Genomic DNA, 16,235 nt, shown 5'->3' on the forward strand with positions numbered 1-16,235 from the left:
GAGGTCCTTGGTGGGCAAGCCCAGCCGTAGAAGATCGGAAGGGTGGAAGCTGCCAGTAAGTAAGCAAGCAGAGCCAGTGACAATGAGCCGCTCATGGGATTGGTCAGCCTGGAGCCAGCAGGACCTTGGACAGCTCCAAGGCTCACAGTCCTGTGCAAGCTCTGGAGTTGGACTGAACTATTTTGTCTTCTCTTGCCCTGGCTACTCATTCCAAGCTCTGTCTGCTCTTGGATAAAGGGAGACAGTTAAAAGGGCGGCCCTCATGCTGGAATATTGCATTCCGTCACTGCTCTCTTAGCTCTGCCTGGGGCACTGTCATCTTTACCAGGTGGGGGAGGGAGCTGGAGATCGAGAGGCCTTCTGAGGGTCAAGGACTCTAGCTTCACAGGTCCTGGGTTGATGTGAAGTTCCACACCAGTGGTGCTTTTCCTGCCTCCAGGGCTGCCTGGACTTTGGGGCACCTCTGCTTTGAATCGATGTCCTTATTACTGCCATGAAACATGGAGGGAGTCAGTCAAGCTTCCTGATGGAGAGAGTGGTGTAGGAGGAAGAGCCCGGGAGGCCCAGCTCAAAACTCCCCCACTGAAACTGGCAGTGTGAGTGCAAAGGGGAAGCCAAAGGACAAGCTATGCCAGTCCCGCACACCCCTCACTTTCCAGAGAACTTTCATTTCAGCCCTACTTATACTTCAATACAACCTTTTTAAATCCCTCCATCATGAAAACTTAGCTTGCTGGACTTGTTAAGGGTGTTCTGGGCTTCATTGCACTTGAATTTGTCCCGTTTGATTTTATTGCAAAAGTTACTTTGAGAGGTGCTTTTCAAAGAAGCTCAGTCTCCAAGATAGCAAAATAAGGGTCAGCTCTACAAAGTGATCCATGCTGCTGTGAACCCTCCTGTTCTTTTTCTTTCAGTGCGATTTGTCGTTCTGTCCAACAACTACCTACAGATCAGAGGGATCAAGAAAACAGATGAGGGTATGTACCGCTGTGAAGGGCGGATCTTGGCCCGTGGAGAAGTTGACTTCAGAGACATCCGGGTGATTGTCAATGGTGAGTGAGCATGGAAACTCTGCTCGTGGGGTGAGAGGCGGGGAGGGCAAGTTTATGCAACATTATCCCAGTATTGCAGAGTCAAGCGGCTCAGAGGGAAATGCTGTGAGCCACTCTGCATTCTGAGCTGACTCCTGGGACTTGCTGGGTTTCATATTGCTGTGTGGAAGAAACAGGAAGACTAATGAAATCGATGTGGTGTTTACAAGATGTTGACAGCCAATTATTGTGTGAAGAAACATACCCTACTGCTGCTGCGCTTGCCTTCTTCTCCCAGAATACCATCAGTCCCATCTTGTGGTCAGGGGGAGGGGAGGGCAAGCCTCTGCCACTGTCCCAGGAGTCACCGAAGCTGGCATTTTGTCTTGCTGCATGTATACAGTGATGTCACACTGACCTCTGTCTTCCATCTTTACACATTACAGGTTTCATGCTCTTCTTTCCTTCTCCCCAAACACACTTGCATATTTTGTGGACCAACCCCCAAGAATAGATGCTGTTTGCTAGGTACCTCGTGCAAAAATGGGAATTGGTGGGCCATGATGTTGCATTTGTAGGACCATGCCTCCTTGCAAGGGCGTGGGTGCCCATTGGTTTTATTTGGATAGTACTGCTACCCTTTCTAGAAAGTCTGGTTTGACCTTTGAACCTTGTTCTGTACAATGAATGCAGCATGCAGGGTTAGAAGCAAAACCTTTATTCAGAGTGTCTCAAAGATGCAGTTTGGCTGTTCTCGAGCACTCAGAATTAATGGTCCTAATATGTTGATTTAGTACCCAATCCCACCAATACCAGTATGCTTACTTTTTAGACACATTTTTTAATTTGCATAAGTGTCTTTGCATAATTAGACTAAAGCTTTATCATAGCATCCATACTAGCACAGAACTTGAGTATTGGACAAGGGAACGGTCCTTGCCCCAAACTTGCAAGAGCTGCCTTAGTCAGAATATTGCAACAAGGCTATGTTCTATTCACTTTGCAGATAAACACATTGAGAAATATATCAAAACGTAAGGATACAATCGTATGAAGCTGCCTTCTGCTGAGTCAGATCATTGGTCAATTTAGCCAGTGATTGGTGGCTCTGACTTGTGGAGGCTTCCTAATGTCTAAGGAGAGTGCAATCCTTATTACCTCTTACCTGAGATTATGCTATGTAGAGATGCTGGGAATTGAATCTGGGACCTTCGGCATCCAAAGCGCACGCTCTACTATGGGGTCATGGCCCTTCTTGCTTTCCTTTGGATTGCAAGCTGCCCTGGCGGTCACCTCTTTAACTGCTCCCTCCTTCCTGCCTGTCAGAAGAATGCCTATTTTTCCCCTGTGTCTTTCTTCTTCCAGTGCCTCCTACTGTCCGTTCCCGGCAGGGCACTCTGAATGCCACGGCAAACCTCAGCCAGTCAGTCACCCTGGTGTGTGACGCTGATGGCTTTCCAGAGCCAATCATCAGCTGGACAAAGTAAGCTGTGCAGTGCTCACATTTGTGCCCGTTATTCGTGCCCGCTAGCAGATTGTAGCGGAGGGCAGACCAGACATCCCCCCAGGGTGGAGGGTTGATCCACATTCACTTCTGAGAGCAACTCTTCAGAGCTTGTGCTCTCTTTGCATAGCCTTTAAGAGGAGAAGCTTTGCAAAGGATAATGCCAGCCCACTGGGTGAGTGCCATGGTTGAAATAACCTACCTCCTTTGTCCATATGTGGTCTTCCCTGCAGAGATGGTGAATCGATTGAGCGAGGGGAGGATGAAGAGAAGTATGGGTTCAGTTACGATGGCTCAGAACTGACCATACGCAAGGTAGAGAAGAATGACGAGGCGGAGTACGTCTGCATAGCAGAGAACAAGGCTGGGGAGCACGACGCCACCATCCACCTCAAAGTCTTTGGTAAGCTCAACTTCTGTAACCGTTAGCTCGTTTCTCTTTTTTCTTCCTCAGCCCAGATTAATGGCTGGACGTTGGACCTGGAAGTCTGTGGGCAACGTAAGGGTGAAAATGGCTTCCACTGTCCCCAGCATAGTTTCCTGGCACTTGGCCAGTCAGCTTTCATGTAACATTTTTCTGAGAGACTTGAAGAGCTGCGGCCAATGCCAAGTGAATTCTCAGAAGCTGAGGGGCATTTTTAGAGGTCATGGGGTGTCTTGCTTTTGATACTATGGAATTAAACTGCACTCATTTTAATAAAATAATTAACAAAATATAACAATACTGCACTATTCTACCCTGGCATGTACTCATAATGTGAAATCTATATATTTTATTCTCTAAGGCATACCCACGGCTAATCCTATGCGTGGCAACCTTTGCGAGAGTTTGCAAGCAGCTGCCAGATAGCTACGGGTATGCTGCTGGCGGCCACGGGCGGCGAGGGAAAGCATCTGCCGGGCTGGCTGGTGGTGAGGGAAAGAGCTGCCGCCAGGCCAGCCAGCCAGCAGCAAGGAAAAGCGCCCACTGGGCTGGCCGGGGAGGGAAAGCATCAGCCAGGCCAGCGGGTGGGGAGAGAAGAGAAAGCGGGCTGGGGCTGAAGGGAGGGAGGAGAGACAGGGAGGACTAGGGGCGCAGATGCCCTGCGCCAGGTCAGCTAGTAGTAATGTATTCTGCATGTCTGGAGCATGTCAGGAGGAAGGGGAGGAAAGGGGGAAAATCCACTCTTTTCCTTCTGTGCTGCTGCTGGCGCTTTCGCCTCCACTGCCAGACTGGTAGCTACAGGGCAAGAGGAGGTCAGGAGGACTAGCAGTGGGGATATTTCTTGAGCCTCAGGTTGGGTCAGAAAATTAGCTGAATTCTTCTTGATTTGATGGCAAAAATTCAGATAGTTGCTGTGTTAATTCAGGATGAGCGGGTGGGGTGTGTGTGCTTACTCATCTCTGAATGGGAACATAATTCATTTTATTGGAGTTTGCACCCGATAGCTTTTGGTGTAGTTGGTGTTTGCAGCAAGAGCCAAATAAACCTTTGGGGTGTTTTTTTCTTGTTTTGTCTCCTCCCTTCAGCAAAACCCAAAATCACCTATGTGGAGAACAACACGGCGATGGAGCTGGATGACCACATCACCCTGACCTGCGAGGCCTCTGGGGATCCCATCCCCTCCATCACTTGGAGGACCTCTACCCGGAACATCAGCAATGAAGAGAAGGTACGGCCTCTCCTCAAGACCAGTCCCCATGCAACTGCAGACGAGGATGGGTCTGGCACCTCCTCGACTCCCCCCTCTGCAGCTGGACTAGGGCTGCACACTGAAACCACAGCTCTTCTGGCCATGGGCAAGCACAGCTGGTCATCCTTGGTATGGCTGATCCACTTCCTTGGTGGCAGCCACTTTTTGGCCATGTCCCTCGGTGCAACACTGTATCATGACGCAGCATCACTCAGGGGGGAAATTGGGAAGTTGGTGGCTGCTGAGGGAAGCATTACTGTCGCAGCTGCCACTACAAAGTGCAGGCAGGCAGCAGCAACCAAAAGCAAATAGAGGCAGCAGTTTGGGCCTACTCCTCCCCCTTGAGACCACCACATCTTTGGCCCCAGCTTTTAGACAGTGCTTTGTGAGTGTTCAAAGTGCTTCACATAGATTACCCCAGTCATCTTCACAAGAGCCCTCTAAGGAAGGCCAATATTATTGCCTTTGACTTGCAAGTTAAGTTGTGGAGTGATTTGCCTAAAGCCAGCAAGCGAGTTCCACTCTCAACCTAGCCACAAACGGGAGCATCCCCAGCTTGCACCCTTAGTCTCTAAACCCCACCCTATACCCACAATGCCACAGAAAGCACTTGTGGGATAACCAGCTAAGAACATAAGAATAGCCCTGCTGGATCAGGCCCAGCCTCCTGTTTCACACTGTGGCCTACCAGATGCCTCTGGGAAGCCCACAGACAAGAGGTGGGTGAGGGCATGCCCTCTCCTCTGCTGTTGCTCCCCTGCAACTGGGATTTAGTGGCATCTTGCCTCAGGCTGGAGGTGGCCTATAGACACCAGACTAGTAGCCATTGCTGGACCTGTCCTCCAGTTGGTATCCAAAGCTTAGCAGTGACATCCCCATTGACACTGGTGGAGTTTCAGTTGCAGTCTCTACCTCTAGAGCCTCATAGTTATATCTGCATAGGCAGGAATGTCCAGCACTGCTTTCCTCATGGAAACTTTCCAGGTCCGAGCAGTTTGGTCAGTTGCTCTAGATGTGAGCAGCTTACCTGCCGGATGTGGTCCACTTGTAAAGTGCTCCAGGCTTTACAGACGTTGTTCCATGTGCTCACCCTGGATGGCCTGAAGCTGTTTTCTTTGGCTCTCTGTGGGGAGTTTAATGTTGGGACCGACCCATAGTGATGATTAAGACATAAGCATGTCATGGAAGAACTCTAGTCCTATTTATTTCAATGGGGCTTAAGCATGTTGAGGTGCTCTATGATTTGTGTCCTCTGCTTTGGAGTTCTGCAGGTAGCAATTCATGCCCCACAGCAGAGGTTCTCAAACGTGGATCCCCAGATGTTTTTGGAGTACAACTCCCATCATCCCCTTCTGCTGAAGAGAAAGATGGGAGTGTAGTCCAGCAATACCTGGGACCCACATTTGAGAACTCCTGGCCTAAAGAGATGCTCTAACCTGTAGCCATTCTGGCTCATCACACAGGTCAGACATACACAGAACCACAGGTTCCTAGTTCTAGTCCTAGCATCTGCAGACAGAACCAACTCCCTCTGCCTGCTGACCAGGTGAGAAGGCTTCTCTGCCTGCTTGCCTGGAAGTGATCCTTCCCACACTTGCACAGGTGGGTAGCTATTTATTTGCAGGCATATACCTTCCAGCCCTTCCAATAAGCCTCAGTAGCTCTAGAATTACATTGGATCCGCAGGCCTTTGGGTGGGTGTGTTTTGTTCCTGCCCTTTTGGTCACAGAAGATGCAAGGGGCCCATTCCAAGGGGAATGTCTCCATCCTTTGGCTCCAAAACAGTAGCACAGATGTTGGTCTCTGGTTCCAGTGTGCATCCTCATTACAGTAACTACCAAAGCAGGGGTTGCCAGAGGAGGAGAGGGGGGCAAGGACTGGGTTGTGAGGAGAGGTGCATCTGCAGCCTAAAAGATCTTGTGGACCTAAATGGGGCTGCGAATTCATTTTGCTCTTGCTCTCCTGCACTTGTCCACTCATGCTGCATGTAACTCCAGGCACAAAAGCTTCAGCTGCCTTTGTGTTCGCTTGTTAACTGTTGTTGACCACATATCAAAACCATTTTTTTTGTTCGGAATGGCAAAAATAATTAGCAGTTTTGAAGTCACCATGATGTCCCCAGTTAAATGTGGCCCGGAATCCCATACAGCTGGCCTCAGACTATTGGTGCACCATTCCCATGCATAGGCTGCTGAAGGCAGAACAGGAGCCCACTGCTCTTTTTTGTATCACTGCAAGATCAAGTGAAGCTTCTCAGCTCATCCTGTGTTCAAGAAAAATCCTGGATCCTTCCATTAGTTGTGACTCAGTTTGAAAAAAGAAGGGGATTCTGGTCAGAACATACAGAACAGCAACAGAATGGTTAAGGACAGTGTACCTCTGGTTGGGGACGGGTAACATAGCTCATTACATCATGTCCTGTTTGTGGTCTTCCCAGAGGCATCTGGTTGGCCTCTGGATGATGTATTTGATGGCCTTTTGGTCTGATCCAGCAGGGTTCTTCTGATAGTCTTAGATTGCACAAAGCAGGAGTTCTCAAACTGGTGACCTTCAGCCTTGTGGCTAGGGATGTTGAGAGTTGTAGTCACATCACCTGGGGACCCGAATTTGAGAGCCCCTGGCTTAGAGTTTAAAGAAGCTCATAAGAACCGCTCTGCTGGATCATCTGCAAAGGCCAACCTGATGCCTCCGGGAAGCCCACAAGCAAAGCTTGTAGGTAGATAGTCTTTCCCCCCTGCTGCTTCTCAGCAACTGGCATTCAGAGGCATCCTGCCTCTGAAGCTGGAGATAACTTATAGCCATCATGACTTGCAGCCATGGATAGCCTCCACAACTCTATTGGATCCCCTAAGGCCACCTAAATTAGAGGCAGCATTGTGTCTTGACTATAAATTCTGCACTCTGTAAAGAAGTCCTTCCTTTTGTCTGTTCTGACTCTTCTGCCAATCAGTTTCATTAGATGAACCAGCATTCTGGTTTTGCAGAGGGAGGGAGACCTAAGAAGGGGTGTCTTGTAGTTGTAAGTTTGTCCTTCATCATGTAATTGTCCTCGATCTGTGAATTTGCAATGCATCATCCTGCTGATGAAAACCTGATGGTACGAACTGGGCCACTCCTCTTAGAAGCAAAAGAAACCTTGATCTCTCAAAAGGAATGACTCTTGCAGAACAAGGGTGGTCTGATCCAGGAAAGGCCCATGTCTAATGGCTTTAAAATGACCCCAAATGTGCTTGTTTTAAATTGGCCTGATAGCACAGGGTGTCTCCAGCCCGTTCACATGGTGATTAATCCCATTGCATTATAACTTGGTCCCCACTGATGGCTGCTCCTCTTGGGAGAGATCCCAAGTGAAGGAAAAGCTAATAAGTGATGGTGACAAGTGCAATTACTGTACCAATGGTGGGGACAGGTAGGAGTTCTTCTGCTTGGGCATGGCAGAATTACCGCGAGGTAGTTTGACTGCATCATTTTCACACCATGAATATTTTTGTGAATACACTCCCACAGCATGACAGCTGATGGTTACAATGTCAAGGGAAAGGAAATCTTTCCAATTCAGCGGTGAGTTCACAAAAAATATGAGTGGAAAAGGCAAGGTGAAATCAACTATGGGTGTCATTTTCCATGTTCAAATGTAACATGTGAATTCCTCCCAAATCTGCTAAAAGCTGGTGGTGACCATTAAGAGACCCCTAACCCCACCCCAATAACCCTCTCTGCTTTTTAAGAAGCTCAGCTGTAAAACTGCTAACTATTTTTGATACTCTCACCTGTTGGACAATCTGTATTTAGGAACTATGAAGGCTCCTTTCTGGATAGTTTCTTATGTTGACAGGAGGGAAAGGCAAAGATTCAGAGCTGCTGCTGCTGGGTGCCTGATGTGTAGGCCAGAGGCCTTGTTGTTTTGCAGGGTGTCTTGTCTATGTATTAGGCTGTGATTTGACTGTTGTTAATGCAAACTAAAAGTCCGTGTTCCACAGCAAACAATTACCAGTGGAGTAAAGCCAAATGGCAATTAGTGGTCTTTCCAAAACATCCATGTTGAATGTCGATAGCCACCATAATAGTAACTTTTTGTATTTTTTTTAAAGGTTAGAATACTAGAGGGGTGGGGGTGGGGGTCAATCTGTCATGATCGGCAAACTTGCAACCTCCATTTTTCCACGATGGTACCTCTCTCATGACCAAATGGTGGGGATTAGCAGCAGGTGTGAACCATCACCACCTTTGCACTGTGAACTTCCATAAGGAATTTTTCTGACCACGGCTGGCTAGATGCATCCTTTGGTCTGACCTCTCTCAGTGGTTCTTTTGTTTCTGACCATAATGCTGCTGCTCTCACACCTGAGAAAATCAGACATACTGTACACACAGTAGAGCATGGTCCACATTGAAACCAGGTGCTGCCTCAGTGAAATGAAACTGGGTTAAATCCTAGTCAGATGTGCCAAGTTGTTGATCTGAGGTGTGTTTCTGAAGCTTTTTGATGAGAAAGTATTTTGAAGCACGGAGAGGGTGTCTTGGAGGCCATCTAATCCAACCCCCTGCTTGATGCAGGAAATACAGAGCTGGAGCCTCCTCAGCAGGTGATTGCTCTTGGCAGTGGTACAGCTCCTGGCTGTGAAGGAATATGGGTATGGAATATGGGTTCCCTGACCTCCTGACAGGCAACCCCAGGAATATGGTTGCCTGTCAGCCTTTTGAGGCCCACCATCCCCAGTAATCAATGCTGAATAGCTGAAAATACTTTCCATCAAAGAGGGTTTTTTGGTTTTTTTTCTGATCACAGGTAGTGCTGAATCTTTGCCTGCCTGTAGTGCTGGATCTTTGGATCACTGCACTGGATCTTTTGGGCTGAATCACAGGTAGTGCTTGATCTCTTGGCTTACTGATTCACCACACTCTTCTTGAAAAGTTGTGTGATACTTCCAGACCAAAAAGCATCGGAAGATCTGACCAACAATTCACTATACTGGACTTGAATTTAACCCAGTTTTGTTTTACTGAGGCAGCACTAGCTTTCAAGTTAGCTTTGGTTGGAGTGTGCAACTTTTCAAGCAGGGTGTGTGAATTAGGAACCCGAAATGGGAATGAGGCCATAGCTAAGTGGTAGAGCATCTGCTTTGCATGCAGAAGGTCCCAGGTTCAATCCTTGATAGCATCTCCAGGTATGGATGGGAAACGCCCTTCTCTATCTGAATCCTGGAGAGCTGCTACCAGTCCATGTAAAAAGTGTTGAGCTAGATGGATCAAAGGTCTGACTCAGCAGAAGGCAGCTGCAAAGTGGACTGCCAGCCAGTGCTGTTTCCCCCATCGGCCTCTTCCCTTTTGCCTGCGTCTTGGCAGCTGGGGAGGGGACATTGGATGCTCTTAAGGGGGTGGGTTTGGCCCTGTAGTCTTCTGCTGCTGAACCTTGTCCTGCAGTAAGTGTGGCTAATGAATGGAAGGGCAGCAGGGAGCAAAGTGGCCGGGGCCTCAATGTGAACAAGTCCTGCCATTGCCACTCTTGGTGGTGAGCTGGGCGCTTTCCAGATGACACGCTGCAACAGTGTCACTACTCTCCACTAAGTGTGCTTCCGTACTGCCTGTGTTTCAACATCGCAGTCCCTGCACTGTCAGCAAGGGGCCATTCACATTTCCGATGCCGCCTTTCAGATTTTATCCTTGCACTTTAGGCCTACAACGTTGCATGTGCTTCGCAAAAAAACCCAGCTGTATTTTCCCATTGTAGGAGGGTTGCGCAAGCTATTTACGTTTTCAAAACAATCCTGCTGAGCCGAAGCATTTTACTGCTGAACAATGTGTCATCTGGAAAGCGCCCAGTTGTGGCTTTTGCCCTGGAAGTGTCGGCTGTCATTAGGCCCTGGCCCTCGGGCTTCTCTCCAGCGCTGGGCTGTGCATGCCTGTTGTCAGACCAGAGCCCTATTAAAAAGAGAACCCATAAATGCAGGGAGAGATTTGTAGCAGAGGGGGAGCACCTTTGCTTCCCCAGAAATCCTCCAGGCAATGAGACAGTTCTTCTTCCCTCCCTTCACTTTTGCTCATGTTTGACAACTCAAACTTGTCAAGGTTACTTGTTTAAACCACAGATCATTTTCAGGCTTGGCAGTCAGTTACCTTTGTGTCAAATTCTCCAGACTCGATTTGTACTCCATCACCAAAATAATGTGGATGTGCTTTAGAGTGTGTTTTCTTGCTTTCTCTTTCTTTAAAAACTTGTCAGAAGTACCTGGATTTTGGATGATTGTCCCCTTAGATACCATTTGAATAACAAGACTGAGCTTTGTGTTGCTCACAGTGCTTTGTTTCAATTACTTTGGGAGTGAACTCAGCAGGAGGTGGGACTTCTGTGTTTGGAGCTCCTGACATTTTTGTGTGTCTCAAAAAGCATCCCCACAGGGAGGGAACGGGGATCAGGGTCAGGTGGAAAGGAACGAATTGCCTTCACGTCACAGTCCTGATCCAAACCTGAGGCCCCAATGCTTTTTTGCCACAGAGTTGATAATGGACGGGCACAATTTGTGCTCGCGGGGACCCCACTCTTTGCAGCCAGTAAAAGTTCTGAGGTGGGATGGATTTCAGCTGAGCAATCAGTGCAGGAGCAGAGGGTTAAGTCTTCACTTTCATGTGCCGTGACCCGGGTCCAGACTGGCCCCCTCCCGGATATCATTGAATTTGGTCCTTCATTATCTTTAAAACAGCTTTTTAAGTTAGGTCAGTATTCTTCTCCCCATATTCTGCGATTGATTTGGGTTGTGTAACCCCACCTAGGAGTTCCTTGCAGAACTCGCAACTTCCTGGTTTGTTGCTCGCAATCTCTGCACCTCATCAGGTGGAGAATTCTGGAAGCTTCTTGGTTCTCCTGCTTGTTGCTGGGAGAGCTTGGTGAAAAAAACTTTGGTAGTCCCAGGCCCGCCATTGGAATGAACTTCATGGTTGCTGCCAGTTCTGTGTTGCTGTATAGAAGAAGTCAGAACAACATGGAAGCTGGAGGCGTCCTCTTCCTTCTGCCAGCTTACCAGTCTTGATTGTCAGGCGCGCGCACACACAGACACACACACACACACACACACACCCCCAACTCCACAGATGTAAAACATTCAGAATTGCATTAAGATCTCCTGGGGGAAACAGCCTTCCTCTTAATGTACAGAGTGGGTCCCTCTATTGAATTGGATCGAATGGGCAAATCCATATGGGTGGAAGAACCTTGTGCACTCACTGGCTCTCTCATACCTGCAGGCACTCTCTGGGTCAGAGCTAAGGGCAGAACTTTGTGACTGAGCAGCTCTGAATGTCGAGCCGTTCTCGTGCCCTGTGTATGTGTGTATATATATATAATGAATATATATGACGAATATTTATATACCACTTTTCAACAAAAGTTCCCAAAGTGGTTTTCATAGATATGAATAAAATGGCTCCCTGTCCCCAAAGGGCTCATAGGAAGCATGGGTCACTGTCACTGTTGCAACTGCTGGCACTGACATCTCTGGCAGAGCTTTGGGAACCAGAGTCACACATGTTCATCCTCATCTCCTGAACGTCCCATCTCTGTGTTTGATGTCCTTTGGTCTCTGTGTCAGCTGCTGCCATCCAGACATCAGCAGTGCTCACTGCGCCCGAAATCTTGCACCCACCTGGCCATGCTGCATCACTACCAGGTGATGGTGGGTGGGTGCCTTTTGTTGCAGCAGATCAAGTCAGAAAGACGGCAGGGCCAGATTACTCACAGGGCTCTGGTAATGGGCCCGGCTCCTCACAGGTTCAAGATGGGCTTTATTTATTGTTGCTATTTCTTTCCTGGACCTTTTTCTCTGATGTGAGCATTTTTGCTTCTTAAGTGGCATGCCCCTAAAAATTAAGGGGAAAGTAATATGCCTGTACACATGCATGACAAAGCATTTAAGAAATCGCTAGTTCTTTTTTGCAGACAGACAGTGGCGTAGAAAAATAAGCTTTCTGTCTGCATCTTTGCATTACAAGGCTGCTGCAGGGGTTACTTACTACCGCTGGACAGTGGGTGGTTGGGGGGGAGGCATGTTTGCGGCCAAATGGCACGACAGAGTTGAATGTGCAAGTTGGGCTGCCTTGCTGCTAAGCAGAAGCACAGGGTGTGCACACAACCATTAGCTTTCGGTCAGTCGGTTTTTGTTACACTTTTTTGACTGTCGATGGAAATGTGAATATCAGGGAATGGATACCACATCTCAGTTCCCTTGCTCTTCATTTCCCACACACCCCCACTCCCCCGCTTCTTAAATTTGGGTCTGCATGTGCACGGAATGAAGTGTGACGCATTCAGCATATTATCTGGAAGGGGGGAAGCAACAACTTCTGAGACATTTACTGCTTTTTTCTTGTGTGTGTGTGTGTGTGTGTGTGTGTGTGTTGTGTGTTGTGTTTTTATCTATCTGTTCTCTCCAGGCTTCATGGACCCGGCCCGAGAAACAAGAGGTATAAGATTACCAGACAAATAGCCAGTTTTCTCTAGCTTTGTCTATATGTATATATAAATATATGTAAGTGTGGCAAATTAACACATTTCTTGTAGCAATAACCAAGCCAACTAAATCCTGTATTAATAATGTAACTGCTTTAATGTTGACTATATATACATATATACTATAATGAGATCAAGCTTTCTCTGCTGTGGTAGTGCTAGAAGGCGCTCTGTGCCGTAGTGCATCTTTGGATGAGCAAGCAAAGTGACTTGGGAAATGGGCCAGACCTCACCAAGGACCTCCTTCTCCAGGGGCTTTGGTGGAGCGGGGGAGGGGGGGTTGCCCTTGAAAAGATAATATTTTCCCTTTTGAATCCAGAAAGGCAAAAGCTGTTTTAGGCACAAAGGCTCAGCAAGGTAACACTATTGTCATGCATGGGCTCATGAAGTGTGTGGGCAAGCTGGTGATTCCCCACCTAGCCCAGTTCAAATTCACTTGTTTGCTCGTTTCTCTCCAGTTAGGTGCACTCTGCTTTCTTTTTAAAAAGTTGTACCACATTCCATTTCGGAAACAATGTGGTTGCTTCTCTCAAAGCCAGTGTGTGTTTCAGAAAATGGAGAGTTGATTCTGGGATGGGGAATTGGTTGGCCTGCCCATGGATCTGGACCTCCTATCCATTCTTTATGGAGCTTTGTTTGAGGCAAGGTGTGAAGGAGAAGGGTTGAGAGTGTGCATTGGGCACCCATCATGTTTTGGACACCAAGACCACAATTACAATGGCTTTTTGGACATGCTTGAATTCACCATTTAGTTTTATATTTCTGGGAGGTTGTGTGGAGATAAATTTCCTACCCTGCTTTAAACAAATAGGAGTTCAGTCACCACCTTCCAAAAATCTAGGGTTTTGCACAGAGTGAAATGAATTAGTATTGCTTAAACTGGGTGTGTATGGCTTTGTCTTCCCAACAGGAACTTGTCTTGATTCTTCTCGTGTTTGGGCCTGTCTGCAAAGGATAAGCTTGTTTGCAGGCACTGAGGGGATTGTGGCCTCCTCAGCCTGTGTTGATGATTTGTGGTGTTGAACAGACATGAGAATATCTTGCCACGTTGATGGCACAGCTGTCTCATGTTCCTCAAGCCCAGCCCTTGCTGAGTTGGTTGAAGCTCTCAGATCAAATGAATCTGATTTTGCAACTACAAGACCAATATTCCAAGGTGATGAGATCCCTATTCAGATGGGAACCCGTAGGATGAGCTTCCTTCATTCTGAGATTCTGTCTTCTGGCATCACTGGGAGATAAGAGGAAGGTGGCAGGCCACCCTGGTAGGGGCCCACCGAGTTGAAGCGTTTCTTCTTGTTTTTCTCTTCTCAGATGGGGTAAAAGGTGGGTGGGTGGAAAGTGTCAAGGCTGATCATCCTTCTTTCAGACTGTGGATGACTTTCATCAAGGGTAGCTAGACTATGTTCCCCTGCTGGCCGGTGGATCATTAAGTGCCTGTTTGTTGCTTGGATCCTTGCAGAGAATTTTGGGCTGGGTTGGCCTGGGCCTGCAAGGGCCTCGTGGTGTCTTTAAGCAAGAGAGCCTCCTCAGAATCAGTGGGCACATATTAGCTGTACCTTTGAGTATAGGTGCTTGTGCTTCACACATTAGTGGACTGTGGGGAGGCTAAAAAGAGGAGGAGGAAATCGCACAGGACTTTCTACCTGATTATATTGTACATCATTTAATACCCTTCATTCTTCAGGTGTCATTTTCTTTCTCAGGAGATTGTGCTTTCAAACATCGGGGTAGTAAAATCTTTTCCCCCTTGCTACCTAGCCTTGTGTGTGCTCCCCCTGCCCCCTCAGATCTGCCTGTTCCCACTGGTTTGCATTGGGGGGAGGCAACGCTCTGAGGACACATTGCCTCCTTGCCCGCCCAGTCCAGGATCTAGCTTTGGGAAAGGCAGTGTGTTTCTAATGTTTGCCCCCAGTTCAGAAGTTGGCCTGAAGGAGGGGAGGCGATGAGCAAGTAAGAATGTGGGTAGTAGAGAGATGGTAAAAGACTGAAGGGAGGGGGCTAGGGCCAGGGCATGGGATGGCTGTAACTCTCCCATGGGTGTGTGTCTCTTCTGCCATGTGTGTACAAAGTGTGCATGCGTTAGGAAGCTGCAGTCAGTTGCAGGATTAGTGGTGACTAAAGGGTTCCTGAGCCAGGGCAGTCGTGGTGACAGCAGCAGCACTCCAGCCCTTGTCAGAGAGAAGGGGTGGGAGAGTCTGATTTCTCCCCTCTTTGGTGTGCTGGTAGCATGCCAGGGAGAAAAGCCCCGTTGCCCCTTGGGAAATGCAGTTTTTCTGACCGACTCCCAGATGTCAGGTTGTTTTGGGAAATGGGGCACTTGTGGTCCTATGCAGACTTCTTGCATAGAAGTGATAGTGCGTGCATGCAGAGAATAATTATTGTGTGAATCAACCCTCTAGTCTTACCCTTTTGGATGCTGATATGGATTGTTATCCATGATGGTTTGTTGACCTGACTCCCTTCTCAGTGTTGGCTGTTTTTCTTGGGCATGTAAGTTGGGCCATCACTGCAAAGTCCCCACCTTGGCATATGCACAGCCAGTGAAGATCTCCTCCAGCTTCCATCCTGAGCCATCGTCTTATTGCCTCTGTTGCCAAGGCAACTGATGACAAAACCCGGCACTCAATAGTGTGTGTGTCCTTTTTGTAACTGGTGCGAACCTAATCAGGCCACAAGTGCAGCTTTCGAGGTTCATGTTATAGAATGCTGATTCAATCTTAAAGGAATGGGAGGGGATGAGTCAACAGACACTTGATGCCTCTGCATCCTGAACTGAGTAAATTCATAATCCCACTGCTCCTGATTTGTATTTTTGTTGAAACAATGACAGAGAAGATTCCCCATATAAGCAGTTTTCCAGTAAACCTGCTATATTTCTTCACTTGAGACTTCTTGTCTCTTTATTTAAAAAGTAATTTGCAATTTCTGTCTTTTTTCCTCTTGAAAATATGATAGGTATATTTAATTTTTTCTCTTCTGAACATGTAAATTAGTGGGAAAGGGGCAAATTTTCCTCCTCACCCAGCCCTCACCACCCAGAAACTGCAGAGTAGATTTAACATCCTAGGCCAAGGGGCTCCCAGCCTTGGGTCCCCAGATACTGTTGGACTACAGCTTCCATCATCTCCAGCCACAATGGCCTTTGGCGGAAATGGAAGGCTGTTGAGACGTCAAAATGGGTTAGCAACTGTTCTCTGCTCTTTTTCTCTCTGCATGTGCCTTCTTTGGTTTATAGCTCATCTTCTAAACTCTGCCTTCTTTTCGTGCCAGACCCTGGATGGGCGCATTGTGGTGCGCAGCCATGCGCGGGTATCTTCTCTGACACTGAAGGACGTTCAGTACACAGATGCTGGGGAGTACGTCTGCATAGCCAGCAACACCATTGGACAGGATTCGCAAGCCATGTACCTGGAAGTGCAGTGTAAGTGGATACATTTCACCCTCATCCCCTCCCTGTGCACACATCTTGTCTTCTTCCTATTCCCTAGCTATGCTGGAGGCACAGCATGTTTGGGAATTAA

At 47.9% G+C, this 16,235-nt stretch overlaps 1 protein-coding gene across 6 annotated transcripts in view; it reads left to right on the top strand.

The window, feature by feature from the left end:
* The window catches only part of NCAM1 (neural cell adhesion molecule 1), a 206,898-nt gene that overhangs the window by 138,607 nt on the left and 52,056 nt on the right, over positions 1–16,235 (top strand). For 3 of the 6 annotated variants that reach the window (XM_053270205.1, XM_053270207.1, XM_053270210.1), the window contains exons 5-10: positions 915–1,052; positions 2,397–2,514; positions 2,769–2,938; positions 4,045–4,187; positions 12,636–12,665; positions 15,985–16,135. In XM_053270205.1, the coding sequence (XP_053126180.1) occupies positions 915–1,052; positions 2,397–2,514; positions 2,769–2,938; positions 4,045–4,187; positions 12,636–12,665; positions 15,985–16,135 (750 nt within the window). The remainder of the gene's footprint in view (positions 1–914; positions 1,053–2,396; positions 2,515–2,768; positions 2,939–4,044; positions 4,188–12,635; positions 12,666–15,984; positions 16,136–16,235) is intronic. The other 3 variants (XM_053270206.1, XM_053270209.1, XM_053270211.1) reach the window with 1 other exon arrangement.

This window comes from Hemicordylus capensis, chromosome 8 (genome assembly GCF_027244095.1).
Source record: "Hemicordylus capensis ecotype Gifberg chromosome 8, rHemCap1.1.pri, whole genome shotgun sequence".
Classification (NCBI taxonomy): Eukaryota; Metazoa; Chordata; class Lepidosauria; order Squamata; family Cordylidae; genus Hemicordylus; species Hemicordylus capensis.